This window comes from Canis aureus, chromosome 37, assembly GCF_053574225.1.
Source record: "Canis aureus isolate CA01 chromosome 37, VMU_Caureus_v.1.0, whole genome shotgun sequence".
Classification (NCBI taxonomy): domain Eukaryota; kingdom Metazoa; phylum Chordata; class Mammalia; order Carnivora; family Canidae; genus Canis; species Canis aureus.
The window spans coordinates 545631-559844 of NC_135647.1; the positions used below are offsets into that span (position 1 = coordinate 545631).

Genomic DNA, 14214 nt, shown 5'->3' on the forward strand with positions numbered 1-14214 from the left:
ATATAAAGCACCCTAGGTCAGAATTTCATGGTCATATTATATTCATAAAACATTTTTAAACTAAAAAAATAAAAAATGTATAAACTAATTCAGTCATTAAACATTCCACCTACTTTAATGATATGATCAATTATTCAGAAATAGTGAAATTTATGTGTTCTTAATCTCTTTTCTGTAATCTTTCAGAATTTAAATGAGGTTTTACAAATACAGTTCTGAAGCAGGCAGAGGATTGATTCATATAATTGGTAAATTCCACAGGGGAAACATCTCATTGACTTTTTACTGAGCTGCTTCTTGTTCAACTTCTTGTTCAACCTACCTAGCTACTTTTGCTGAATGCCAGGTAAGTAGGCATTAACACAGTTGTGTGCTGTATATATAGGGTAACCAAATGTTTCTAGAATTCATTCAGTTTTTTAAGACTTTTTTATTATTCATGAGAGAGACAGAGAGACAGAGAGGCAGAGACATAGGCATAGGGAGAAGCAGGCTTTCTGTGGGGAATCCAATGCAGGACTCGATCCCGGGACCCTGGGATCATAACCTGAGCCAAAAGCAGACACCCAACCACTGAGCCACCAGGTGTCCTGAATTCATTCAGTTTTTAACTCTGCAACAAATCAATAGGCTTCTTAAATGGTTTAATAGCAGTCACAGAAGGTATTCCAAGAAACACATAGCGTTTGTACATGGAAACCAAGGTTAATAAGAAAGACAATTTTTCCTGGCACCAGAAACACATGAGCCACAAAAAGTTCAGTATATGGGGAACAACAGAATTGACACAGGAACACAGGTGTCTGCAATGTTGAATAGGAGGGAAAACATAAGGAGGAGGTTGGTGATGATGGACATTACAATGGCTGGTATCCACACACTTAGAAGTGAATCTGGAAAGTGATCCTGCTACCGAATGAGGGGACGAATCCCAAGAAAATGGGACATTTAACATTCTACCTCAAACTTACTCCTTTCATAAGGGAAAAATTGTCATGACCAAGTATGCTGATTTGTAATTTTAAAAAGAAACCACACAAAATCTATCCCATTATTAACTTCATGGATTTATTACTTAATCAAAATACAGAGAAGCAAAGGTGTGATGGTAACTTTTTTTTAGAAGATTTTATTTATATATTCATGACAGACACACACACAGAGAGAAAGAGAGAGAAAGGCAGAGACACAGGCAGTGGGAGAAGCAGGCTCCATGCAGGAGCCCGACGCGGGACCGATCCCGGGTCCCCGGGATCACACCCCTGGCCCAAGGCAGGCGCTAACCCGCTGAACCACCCAGGGATCCCCTACCATGTTCTTTTTAGAACCACACTGGTTAGGATTAATCAGGGAGAGGCTTTGGGCACTGAACACAAGGAAATTGTTAACATAGGTGTCCAAATGGAACAGAGCACACAAACAAGTGAATTTGAGATACTCATGGCAAATTTCAGAGATTTTTATTTCTACCTAGGCCTGATGCTATTTTGATTACCATGGTTTGTCTCCTAGACTTTCCTGAGGAGCCATGGACACAAACAATGGAAGTTCCACAACAGATTTCATCCTCCTGGGGTTTTCTGATTGGCCCCAATTAGAACCCATCATTTCTGGGGTTGTCTTCATCTTCTACATTGTGACTCTGGTAGGAAACACAACCATCATTCTTGTGTCTTACCTAGACACCCAGCTCCATACTCCCATGTATTTCTTCTTATCTAATTTGTCTTTTCTGGACCTCTGTTATACAACAAGCATTGCCCCCCAGATGCTGGTAAATCTATGGGGTCCAACAAAGTCTATTACCTATGAAGGGTGTGTGCTTCAATCCTTTGTTGCCCTTGACCTGGGATCCACAGAATGTCTTCTCTTGGCTGTGATGGCCTATGACCGCTATGCTGCTGTCTGTCAACCTCTTCACTACACAGTAATAATGCACCCTCAGCTTTGCCAGAAGATGGTGCTCACTGCCTGGTTAGGTGGTCTTGGCAGTGCCTTAATTCTCTGCTCCTTGACTCTGAAGTTGCCAAGATGTGGACACCGAGAGGTGGATCATTTTTTCTGTGAGACGCCAGCATTGATCAAGATGGCTTGTGTCTATTCAAAAGTAATGGAGATCACTGTCTATGCTCTTGGAGTGATATTACTTCTAATACCTCTGTCACTAATTCTCATCTCATATGCAGTTATCACTCAAGCTGTCATGAGGATCAAGTCAGCAACAAGGTGGCATAAGGTCCTCAATACATGTGGTTCCCACCTCACAGTAGTAACTCTGTTTTATGGAACAATCATTTACATGTACATGAAACCACATAGTAGCACATCCCAAGATAAGGGGAAGTTCTTTACTTTCTTTTACACAATCATCACACCCACCCTTAACCCTCTAATCTACACTTTAAGAAACAAAGATGTAAAGAGTGCAGTAAAGAGAATACTACATATAGAAGAATGGTCAGCAAAGTCATGAGTTCGATGGAAGAGAGATAGGAAATAATATTAAAAATTATCAACAGATAATTAACTGATTCATTTATGCAAAGAATTTATTGAGTGTCTACCATGTACAAAGAATTGTACTAGGTACTAACTTTGTAAATAAGTAGGAAGTAGACAGAAATTACAAGGAGAAAGAGATACAGATACATAAAGAAACTTCAACCCATATATTTAAAAAGCTTCAAGACCAGTTGGGGGCTACAGACCACTAAATATATAATTATGAAATGTGGTTAAGTACAATACTAGAGATATGCACAAAGTATTAAGAAAATATTTCACAGGGAAATTTATTTTATTTTTTTATGATTCTTTTTTTTTAAGATTTTGTTTATTTATTCATGAGAGACACAGAGAGAGGCAGAGACAGGCAAGAGAGAGAAGCAGGCTCCATGCAGGGAGCCCGATGCGGGACTCGATCCCGGGACTCTAGGACCACACCCTGGGCCGAATCCCATCCTCAAACACTGAGCCACCCAGGCATCCCGGGAAATTTATTTTAATGTAGGATTACACAAGGACACTGATTTATTTCTTCCCAGAAGTAACACCTTCGTGGAAATAACAATCCCTTTCAGGCACCTGATACTACCAGCAAGGCCTTTGTGCTGTAGACCAATGACTCACTGATAGCTGTTCCACCTTCTGCTTCTAGTTTTAACTGGGCACAGGGCCACCGTGCCCACATCACATTTCTGAATCTGGCCTCCTACCAATACGATGCTAGGGAAGCAATGTGTACAACTCCTGGGACATTTTCTCAAAAATGAAGCCATTTGCTCTCATCCTTCTCTCTCCCCTTCCTCTTAGGTGGAATGTGAATTTGGAGGGTACCTAACTTTGCCAAAAATCCTAAGAGGGAATGGAACAATAAAATGGAAACAGATATACCCCTGCAGCAGAGCAATGCCTCCACACTATTACAGGAGGAAAAGCTTCTATATCGCTTAATATAAATTAACACTCTATTTTGACATCTCTCTTTTAAAAGTACCTTAGCTTTTGCCCATCATGGCCTGATAAGGAGTTTGGGGTTTTCCTGTAAGGTAGTGCGAACCTTGGACCAGCAGCAACAACATCACTTTGCCCTTTATCAGAAATGCACACTCTTCATCCCACCTCAGACCTACTGAGCCAACCATTTGAGGATGGACCAGCAACTGATGTTTTTTAACAAACACTACAGGTGATCAGACTAAAGCTTGAGAACCACTGTTACATAGAATAGAAAGATGTTGAGTCTCTAAACAGAAAAAATAACATAGTTTTATGGATTTAAATTAATTTCCCTCCTATATACCTGTGAAAGGAAGTTAACAGTTTCTCAAGTCTCTTAAAGACATTTGTCTTAAGACAAATGAAGGAAATGAGTTTCACCTAAATGAATTCAATATAAAAAGTTATTTGTTAATAAATAAATAAATAAATAAATAAATAAATAAATAAATAAATAAATAAAAAGTTATTTGTTATTTGGTACTATACTGTTTTTTAATTCTTTATTTAAATTCAATTAATTAACATATACCTTATTATTAGTTTCAGAGGTAGAATTTAGTGATTCAACAGTTACATATAACACAAGTGCTTATCATCACATCAAGTGCCTTCCTTCTAGCTCTGGTTTTATAACATTCTTTTGTGAACTATGGTGGTAAAAATGGTAATTTTTGAATGAGACTTTATGCTCTTATTTGACAAAACAAAAATTTGGCAATATCATAGTTGTTCCCAATATTTTTTTACTTTGCTTTACTGGTAAATATATTCAAATTCTGAGAATCTCTATGCTGGAGAGAAAACTCCCCTTCACTTCAAGATGATCATTTTAGAGACTAGAAATACTCCCTGCACATGAGAGTACTCACATTAATGGTGCCTTTGCTCTGTGATTGATTGGTGTAAGGCACCAACCACCTTCATATTTGGGTGGGGTGATGGGGCTTGTAAGAGTTTATGGTCTTAGTGTGGTACTGGCACAAAAAGAGACACATAGATCAATGGGACAGAATAGAGAATCCAGAAGTGGACCCTCAACTTTATGGTCAACTAATATTTGATAAATATCCACTGGAAGAAAGACAGTCTCTTCAATAAATGGTGCTGGGATAATTGGACATCCACATGCAGAAGAATGAAACTAGACCACTCTCTTGCACCATACACAAAGATAAACTCAAAATGGATGAAAGATCTAAATGTGAGACAAGATTTCATCAAAATCTTAGAGGAGAACACAGGCAACACCCTTTTTGAACTCGGCCACAGTAACTTCTTGCAAGATACATCCACGAAGGCAAAAGAAACAAAAGCAAAAATGAACTATTGGGACTTCATCAAGATAAGCAGCTTTTGCACAGCAAAGGATACAGTCAACAAAACTCAAAGACAACCTACAGAATGGGAGAAGATATTTGCAAATGACGTGTCAGATAAAGGGCTAGTTTCCAAGATCTATAAAGAACTTCTTAAACTCAATACCAAAGAAACAAACAATCCAATCATGAAATAGGCAAAAGACATGAACAGAAATCTCACAGAGGAAGACATAGACATGGCCAACAAGCACATGAGAAAATGCTCTGCATCACTTGCCATCAAGGAAATACAAATCAAAACCACAATGAGATACCACCTCACACCAGTGAGAATGGGGAAAATCAACAAGACAGGAAGCCACAAATGTTGGAGAGGATGCGGAGAAAAGGGGACCCTCTTACACTGTTGGTGGGAATGTGAACTGGTGCAGCCACCCTGGAAAACTGTGTGGAGTTTCCTCAAAGAGTTAAAAATAGACCTGCCCTATGACCCAGCAATTGCACTGTTGGGGATTTACCCCAAAGATGCAGATGCAATGAAACGCCGGGACACCTGCACCCCGATGTTTCTAGCAGCAATGTCCACAATAGCCAAACTGTGGAAGGAGCCTCGGTGTCCATCAAAAGATGAATGGATAAAGAAGATGTGGTCTATGTATACAATGGAATATTACTCAGCCATTAGAAACGACAAATACCCACCATTTGCTTCGACATGGATGGAACTGGAGGGTATTATGCTGAGTGAAATAAGTCAGTCGGAGAAGGACAAACATTATATGTTCTCATTCATTTGGGGAATATAAATAATAGTGAAAGGGAATAGAAGGGAAGGGAGGAGAAATGGGTAGGAAATATCAGAAAGGGAGACAGAACATAAAGACTCCTAACTCTGGGAAATGAACTAGGGATGGTGGAAGGAGAGGAGGGCGGGGAGTGGGGGTGAATTGGTGATGGGCACTGAGGGGGGCACTTGACGGGATGAGCACTGGGTGTTATTCTGTATGTTGGCAAATTGCACACTAATAAAAAATAAATTTATTATTAATAAACAAATTTATTATTTAAAAACTGATGGGAAATATCTTTGGAAATGGAATTGCTAAACCACCTCTCTGAACAGTATATTTGTCCAGTGTGTGCTAGGACATTTCAGCTTATCCATCGCCCTATATGTTATGGGCATTTGACTGTATATATTGTATATATACTGGACAAATAGGTCCTAATTTTATAATATCTAATCTCTGGATATTAAAGAGGTTGCCAGTGTATGACAAAGTAGTTAGTAAGCTAACATATTTTGTACACTTTGTGTTAAAATTCATTGAAAGCTGTCTTCTGAAAAGGATTTTTAGAGATGACATTGTAGTCACATCTACGTGACACGTACCCATCTATTCACCCTCTGGATTGGCAGTAGAGAGAAGTGAGAAATGAAGGGTTCTAGAATGTTCCTATGCAGAAGGCACTTTCAAATATAACTCATTGTTACATGTGTGTAGTTTATTCAACACTACTAGGTATATAGTGGACAAACTTAAGTCCTTATTAGAAACATCTAGCCTTCCTAGATGTTTAGAAGTGCACAAACTATGTTAAAAGTAGAGGTATTAAAATAACACATTTTGTAGAAAATCCTTTTAAAATTTATATGAAATATTGTCTTTTGAAAATGAGATGATGGGCAGCCTGGGTGGCTCAGCAGTTTAGTGCCTGCCTTGGTCCCAGGGTGTGATCCTGGAGACCTGGGATCAAGTCCCACGTCGGGTTCCCTGCAGGGAGCCTGCTTCTCCCTCTGCCTGTGTCTCTTGCCTCTGTGTGTGTGTCTCGTGAATAAATAAATAAATTTTTAAAAAATATTTTTAAAAATGAGATGGTCAAAGTGATCAAACCACCTCTCAGAGCAGTACACATTATATGATATCTGTGCTGGTTCAGGGAGGAAGAAGAAGAAAGTGTAAAGGGCTTTATGCCAGTATGTTTATAGTTAGCCAGGATTAACCACTGTCCTGAATTTCTGTATTTTGTTTTACTTAGCTATGTATGTAGTGTATATAAAGGACAAAGTCCTAATTTACATCATCTAGTCTTTCTATATGTTAAAGAGATTGCCAGTGTATAACAAAAGTAGTAAACAAATACATTGTGTACACTTTGTTTTTATTTTTTTTTTTTCTGTGTGCTGCAAATATTTTTTCTTTTTTTTTTTTTATTGGTGTTCAATTTACTAACATACAGAATAATACCCAGTGCCCGTCACCCATTCACTCCCACCCCCCGCCCTCCTCCCCTTCTACCACCCCTAGTTCGTTTCCCAGAGTTAGCAGTCTTTATGTTCTGTCTCCCTTTCTGATATTTCCCACACATTTCTTCTCCCTTCCCTTATTTTCCCTTTCACTATTATTTATAATCCCCAAATGAATGAGAACATATAATGTTTGTCCTTCTCCGACTGACTTACTTCACTCAGCATAATACCCTCCAGTTCCATCCACGTTGAAGCAAATGGTGGGTATTTGTCATTTCTAATAGCTGAGTAATATTCCATTGTATACATAAACCACATCTTCTTTATCCATTCATCTTTCGTTGGACACCGAGGCTCCTTCCACAGTTTGGCTATAGTGGCCATTGCTGCTAGAAACATCGAAAACCTCCCAAGACACAAGAGTCCAGGGCCAGATGGCTTCCCAGGAGAATTTTATCAAACGTTTAAAGAAGAAATCATACCTATTCTCCTAAAGCTGTTTGGAAAGATAGAAAGAGATGGAGTACTTCCAAATTTGTTCTATGAAGCCAGCATCACCTTAATTCCAAAGCCAGACAAAGACCCCGCCAAAAAGGAGAATTACAGACCAATATCCCTGATGAACATGGATGCAAAAATTCTCAACAAGATACTGGCCAATAGGATCCAACAGTACATTAAGAAAATTATTCACCATGACCAAGTAGGATTTATCCCTGGGACACAAGGCTGGTTCAACACCCGTAAAACAATCAATGTGATTCATCATATCAGCAAGAGAAAAACCAAGAACCATATGATCCTCTCATTGGATGCAGAGAAAGCATTTGACAAAATACAGCATCCATTCCTGATTAAAACTCTTCAGAGTGTAGGGATAGAGGGAACATTCCTCGACATCTTAAAAGCCATCTATGAAAAGCCCACAGCAAATCTCATTCTCAATGGGGAAGCACTGGGAGCCTTTCCCCTAAGATCAGGAACAAGACAGGGATGTCCACTCTCACCACTGCTATTCAACATAGTACTGGAAGTCCTAGCCTCAGCAATCAGACAACAAAAAGACATTAAAGGCATTCAAATTGGCAAAGAAGAAGTCAAACTCTCTCTCTTCGCCGATGACATGATACTCTACATAGAAAACCCAAAAGTCTCCACCCCAAGATTGCTAGAACTCATACAGCAATTCGGTAGCGTGGCAGGATACAAAATCAATGCCCAGAAGTCAGTGGCATTTCTATACACTAACAATGAGACTGAAGAAAGAGAAATTAAGGAGTCAATCCCATTTACAATTGCACCCAAAAGCATAAGATACCTAGGAATAAACCTAACCAAAGAGGTAAAGGATCTATACCCTAAAAACTATAGAACACTTCTGAAAGAAATTGAGGAAGACACAAAGAGATGGAAAAATATTCCATGCTCATGGATTGGCAGAATTAATATTGTGAAAATGTCAATGTTACCCAGGGCAATATACACGTTTAATGCAATCCCTATCAAAATACACTTTGTTTTTACATTCATAGGAAAGACTATTCTGAAAACTAGAGGAAGTGAAACTTAAAATCTCCTCTAAGCATTACAAATGCTTATACTTTCCACTAGGTTGATATAGATGAGAAGAAGAAGGGTTCTAGGCCAGAATGTTCTTTCAGTGCTACTATGTATGTAGTGGACAAATTTTAAATAAATCCTTACTTGAAACATCTAGTCTTCTGGATGTTTGAAAGTGAACAACATGGGCAGCCGGGGTGGCTTAGTGGTTTAGTGCTGTTTTCAGCCTAGGGTGTGGCCCTGGAGACCCGGTATCAAGTCCCACATCAGGCTCCCTGCACAGTCCTTCTGCCTGTGTCTCTGCCTCTCTTTTCTCTGTGTCTCTCATGAGTAAATAAAATCTTTTTTAAAAAGTGAACAACATGTTCGAAGTAGAGAGTTGAAGTAACAACACCTTTAAGTATTGTCAATTTACAGGAATGGTTGTATTTTGGGAATGGAACTGTTAAACCTGATGTCTTGGAGAATATGCTGACTGCTCACTGGAGGACAGGGATGGAGACAGGGATAGGGAAGAAGTGAGAAGAGAAGGGTTCTGTGCCCCTGAGTCTTTTTTTAAAGATTTTTTAAAAAAGATTTTATTTACTCATGAGAGACACACAGAGAGAGGCAAAGACATAGGCAGAGGGAGAAACAGCCTCCATGCAGGGAGCCCAATGCAGCACTCGATCCTGGGACCATGGGATCATGACCTGAGCTGAAGGCAGATGCTCAACTGCTGAGCTTCCCAGGCATCCCACCCCTGAGTCTTTAGATTAAAGTTCTGTATGTGCATTTTAGTTAATATTGCTGTATGTCAAAGGATAAAACCTAATGCCCAAAGTATATTAAAAGTAGAGGTAGTAAAACAATCCCTTTATAAATGCCCTTTTGTTAGCTTTTAGGAAGAACTGTTCTGGGAGTGTCTGTTAATCCACCTCTTAGAGCTAGATGTAGTCCTATACTTAGCCATTAGTATGGTGGATGAAGCAGAGGCAGGGTGAAAGGAAGGGCTTTTTGCTAGTATCTCCACATCTAGAAGACACTTTTAGGTTATAAACAGGTCTGTATGTATGTTTTTATGAAGTACCTGTGTTTGTTGTGGACAAGGTTCATTATTTTGTAACATCTAAGCTTTTTGGATGTCCTGAGGTGACAGTGTATGATAAAATGTACAGCTAGTAAATTAACCAATTTAGAAGTTTATTTTTGTTATCATTAATAGGAAAGAAGCATCTTGGACATGGGATTGTTAAACTGTCTCTGAGAAATGTCAGAACTTACTAGGTTGGCAGCAGAGGGGCAGAAGGAAATATAGAGGGAGAGTTGTAGGCAGATGTTTTCACATTTACATTTTAATGATAACTGTTAACTTGTGTGCATCTGTGTCTCTTTGGCTGTACCATAGGAATACATTAAGTGATTCATGGAGACACCTCCTTGCTAATATTTGAATAGTATAGATTGGATGGTGAATTGTTTTAGAAGCATTATATATTGTGTACTCTGCTACTTTATGTCTCAGTTTTAATTGAACAATAAGGGAATGCAGTATTTTAATTGTAACTGCCAATATCTTTACCTAGAGGCCTGTTGCCATTTTTGTCGCCAAGAAAGGCAGGATTAAATTTTTTTCTTTCATTTTTTTAAGATTTTATTTATTTATTCATAGAGGCACACAGAGAGAGAGAGAGGCAGAGATACAGGCAGAAGGAGAAGTGGGCTCCATGCAAGGAGCCCGAGGTGGGACTCGATCCAGGGTCTTCAGGATCATGCCCCGGGCTGCAGGTGGCACTAAACTGCTATGCCACTGGGGCTGCCCCATTTTTTTTTCTTTCAGATGGGAATTGGTGTAGTGTATTCTTGGTTATTAAAATACTCATAGTTCAGGGACTTTGACATGGTAAATATTCACGGTGTGTAAAAAAAAATCATGATACATAACTGTGCAATCTTTTTTTTTTTAATTTTTTTTATTTATTATGATAGTCACACAGAGAGAGAGAGAGAGAGGCAGAGGGAGAAGCAGGCTCCATGCACCGGGAGCCCGATGTGGGATTCGATCCCGGCACTCCAGAATCGCGCCCTGGGCCAAAGGCAGGCGCCAAACCACTGCGCCACCCAGGGATCCCTGCAATCTTAATTACATTAAAATGCTTACTTGTTTAGATAACACATGGTCCATAGAAGTCAAACTGTAAACTACTTGTGAATATGGATGAACTTGTTCTTTGCTTCTTAAGTTTTTCAGTTTCCTTTTATGCACATGTTAACTTGTAAAAATTAATTTTTTACATTTGTTTTTATTTAAGTTCGATTTGCCAAAATATAACACCCACTACTCAAGGGGGCAGGGCAAGATGATGGAAGAGTAGGGTACCCAAGTCACCTGTCCCCACCAACTTACCTAGATAACTTTTGAATCATCCTGAAAACCTACAACTCCGACCTGAGATTTAAAGTGAGAACAGCTGGAATGCTACAGAGAGGAGAGTTTGCACTTCTAACAAGGTAGGAAGGGGGAAAAATAATAAAAAAGAATCAAGTCAGGGAGGGGCCCCTGCAAGGAGCCTGGCTAAAGCCCCATGGTGAAAGCCTCCAGGACAGGAAATCCCAGTCTTGGAGAAGCAGGAACTTTAAAAATCCACACTAGATTCTTCCTGGATGGAAAGGTGCTTAGCAGGAAAACCAGGCAGAACCGCAGGACGGGCAGTGGAGCCTCCAGGTTCCTGGGGTCACTAACAGAGGAAGTGAGCCCCAGGGAAGAGCATGCCACAGCTGTGGGCCAAACTTAGTAAAGGGCTGGAACACGTGCCCACCAGGGCCTCAGAAGAAGCTCAGGCTGTGGCTCTAGGCAGAGGGGGCTGCGCCCTGCTGCGTTCAGGACCCACAACCCAAGGAGCAATTCCACAGCCCAAGGAGCAGCACAGGCCTCAGGAGAAGCTCAGGCTGTGGCTCCAGGCAGAGGGGGCTGCGCCCTGCTGCGTTCAGGACCCACAGCCCAAGGAGCAATTCCACAGCCCAAGGAGCAACACAGGCCCAGAATTCCAGGATGCCGAGCGGACATAGCCCACAATCCTGCACTCCCCCCAGGACAGGAGGAGGTGAGGAGGGAACAGGACTGCAATGATGATCCTGTCGCCAGGCGCCTGCAAGCTGTGCAGATAACTGCCCCCTGTCCCCAGGAGCATCCAGGCCAGTATGGACTGGAAGACTATGGTAGTTACTGCAGGAGCTGACTCCAGAGCTGGAGAGCTGGTGGCCACCAGTGTGATTGTTCCTCCCGGTGTCACCCAGTGTCTGGGATGGACTGGGCTGCCAGGGAACAGGGGACTCACAGGATAAACAGATCCCACTGAGCCATGCCCCTGGCAGGGGGCGAGGCAGCTCCCCCAGGTATACACACATGACAATCAGCACATCAGGTGTCTTCTCCAGAAGACCAGCTGGAAGGACAGGGGAAGAGCAAGTTCTTGGCCAAGCAGTGCTTGAATGCACCAGGAGAAGTCAAGGGATTTACAATATATGGAACCAGAGGATACCCGTCTTTGTTTTTTTTCTTCTTTTTCCAGTACAACTCGTTTTTAGCCACTCTGCACTGAGCAAAATGACTAGAAGGAAGAACTCACCATAAAAAAAGAATCAGAAGCAGTACTCTGCCACGGAGTTACAGAATATGGATGACAATTCGATGTCAGAAAGCCAATTCAGAAGCACAATGATAAAGCTACTTGTGGCTCTGGAAAAAAGGATAAAGGATTCAAGAGACTTCATGACTGCAGAATTTAGATCTAATCAGGCCAATATTAAAAATCAATTAAATGAAATGCAATCCAAATGGGAGGTCCTAACGACAACGGTTAATGAGGTACAAGAACGAGTGAGTAACATAGAAGACAAGTTGATGGCAAGGAAGGAAGCTGAGGAATAAAGAAAAACAAAAGACCATGAGGAAAGATTAAGGGAAGTAAATGACAGCCTCAGAAGGAAAGAAATCTACATTTAATTGGGGTTCCAGAGGACGCTGAAAGTGACAGAGGGCCAGAAAGCATATTGAACAAATCATAATGAGAACTTCCCTAACATGGGGATGGAAACAGGCATTCAGATCCAGGATGTAGAGAGATCCCCCACACCCCAAAATCAAAAAAACTGTTCAACACCTCAACATTTAACAGTGAAACTTGCAAATTTCCAAGATAAAGAGAAAAATCCTTAAAGCAGCAAGAGAGAAGAGATCCCTAAACATGGGGGGAAATATTAGATTCACAGCAGACCTCTCCACAGAGACCTGGCAGGCCAGAAAGGGCTGGCAGGATATATTCAGGGTCCTAAATGAGAAGAACATGCAGCCAAGAATACTTATTCCAGCAAGGCTCTCATTCAGAATAGAAGGAGAGATAAAGAGCTTCCAAGATAGGCAGAAACTGAAAGAATGTGACCACCAAACCAGCTCTGCAAGAAATATTAAGGGGGACTCTGTTAAAAAAAAAAAAAAAGAGGATGCCCAAGAAATAATCCACAAAAACAGGTACTGAATAGGTATTATGATGACACTAAATTCATATGTTTCAATAGTAACTCTGAACGTGAATGAGCTTAATGACGCCATCAAAAGGTGCACAGTTTCAGACTGGATAAAAAAGCAAAGCCATCTATTTGCTGTCTACAAGAGACTCATTTTAGACCTATGGACACCTGCAGCCTGAAAATAAAAGGTTGGAGAACCATTTACAATTCAAATGGTCCTCAAAAGAAAGCAGGGGTAGCCATCCTCATCACATACATAAAAGTTTATACCAAAGACTGTAGTAAGAGATGAAGAGGGACACTATATCATACTTAAAGGGTCCATCCAACAAGACGACCTAACAATCATGAATATTTATGCTCAAATGTGGGAGCTGCCAAACAAATAAATTAATAACCAAAGTTAAAACATACTTAGAAAATATTACACTTATACTGCAAGACTTGAACACAGTGCTTTCTGCAATTGATAGATATTCTAAGCACAACATCTCCAAAGAAAGAAGAGCCTTAAATGATACACTGGACCAGATGGATTTAACAGATATACACAAAACTTTACATCCAAACACAAATTAATACACATTCTTCTAAGTGCACATGGAACTTTCTCCAGAATAGACCACACTGGGTCACAAATCAGGTCTCAACCAATACCAAAAGATTGAGGTTGTCCCCTGCATATTTTCAGACCACAATGTCTTGAAACTTGAACTTCATCACAAGAAGAAATTTGGAAGAAATTCAAACACCTGCTAAAGGATGGATGATTGGGTCAACCAGGAAATGAGAAAAGAATTAAAAAGATTCATAAAACTAATGAGAATGAAGATAAAACCATTCAAAATCTTTGGGATACAACAAAAGCAGTCCTGAGGGGGAAATACATTGCAATACAAGCATCCCTCAAAACTTTGGAAAAAACTCAAATACACAAGCTAAACATGCACCTCAAGGAACTGAAGATAGAACAGCAAATAAAATCTATACCAAGGAGAAGAAGAGAATTAATAAATATTTGAGCATAACTCAATAAAATAGAGACCAGAAGAACTGTAGGACAGATCAACAAAC

The 14214-nt window shown here is 40.2% G+C and overlaps 1 protein-coding gene and 1 long non-coding RNA gene across 4 annotated transcripts in view; one reads left to right on the plus strand and one right to left on the minus strand.

Annotated features, from left to right (window-relative positions):
* Positions 1-14214, minus strand: part of LOC144306627 (uncharacterized) — a 201647-nt gene that overhangs the window by 146470 nt on the left and 40963 nt on the right. The gene's annotated exons all lie outside the window — the stretch shown is intronic.
* LOC144306608 (olfactory receptor 2W1-like) lies at positions 1529-2473 on the plus strand. Its single transcript, XM_077886036.1, has one exon. The coding sequence runs from the start codon at positions 1529-1531 to the stop codon at positions 2471-2473; it is 945 nt and encodes a 314-aa protein (XP_077742162.1).

Excerpts from the sequence above, each read along its gene's own strand:
- LOC144306608 (XM_077886036.1), top strand. The coding sequence starts at position 1,529 with ATGGACACAAACAATGGAAGTTCCACAACAGATTTCATCCTCCTGGGG.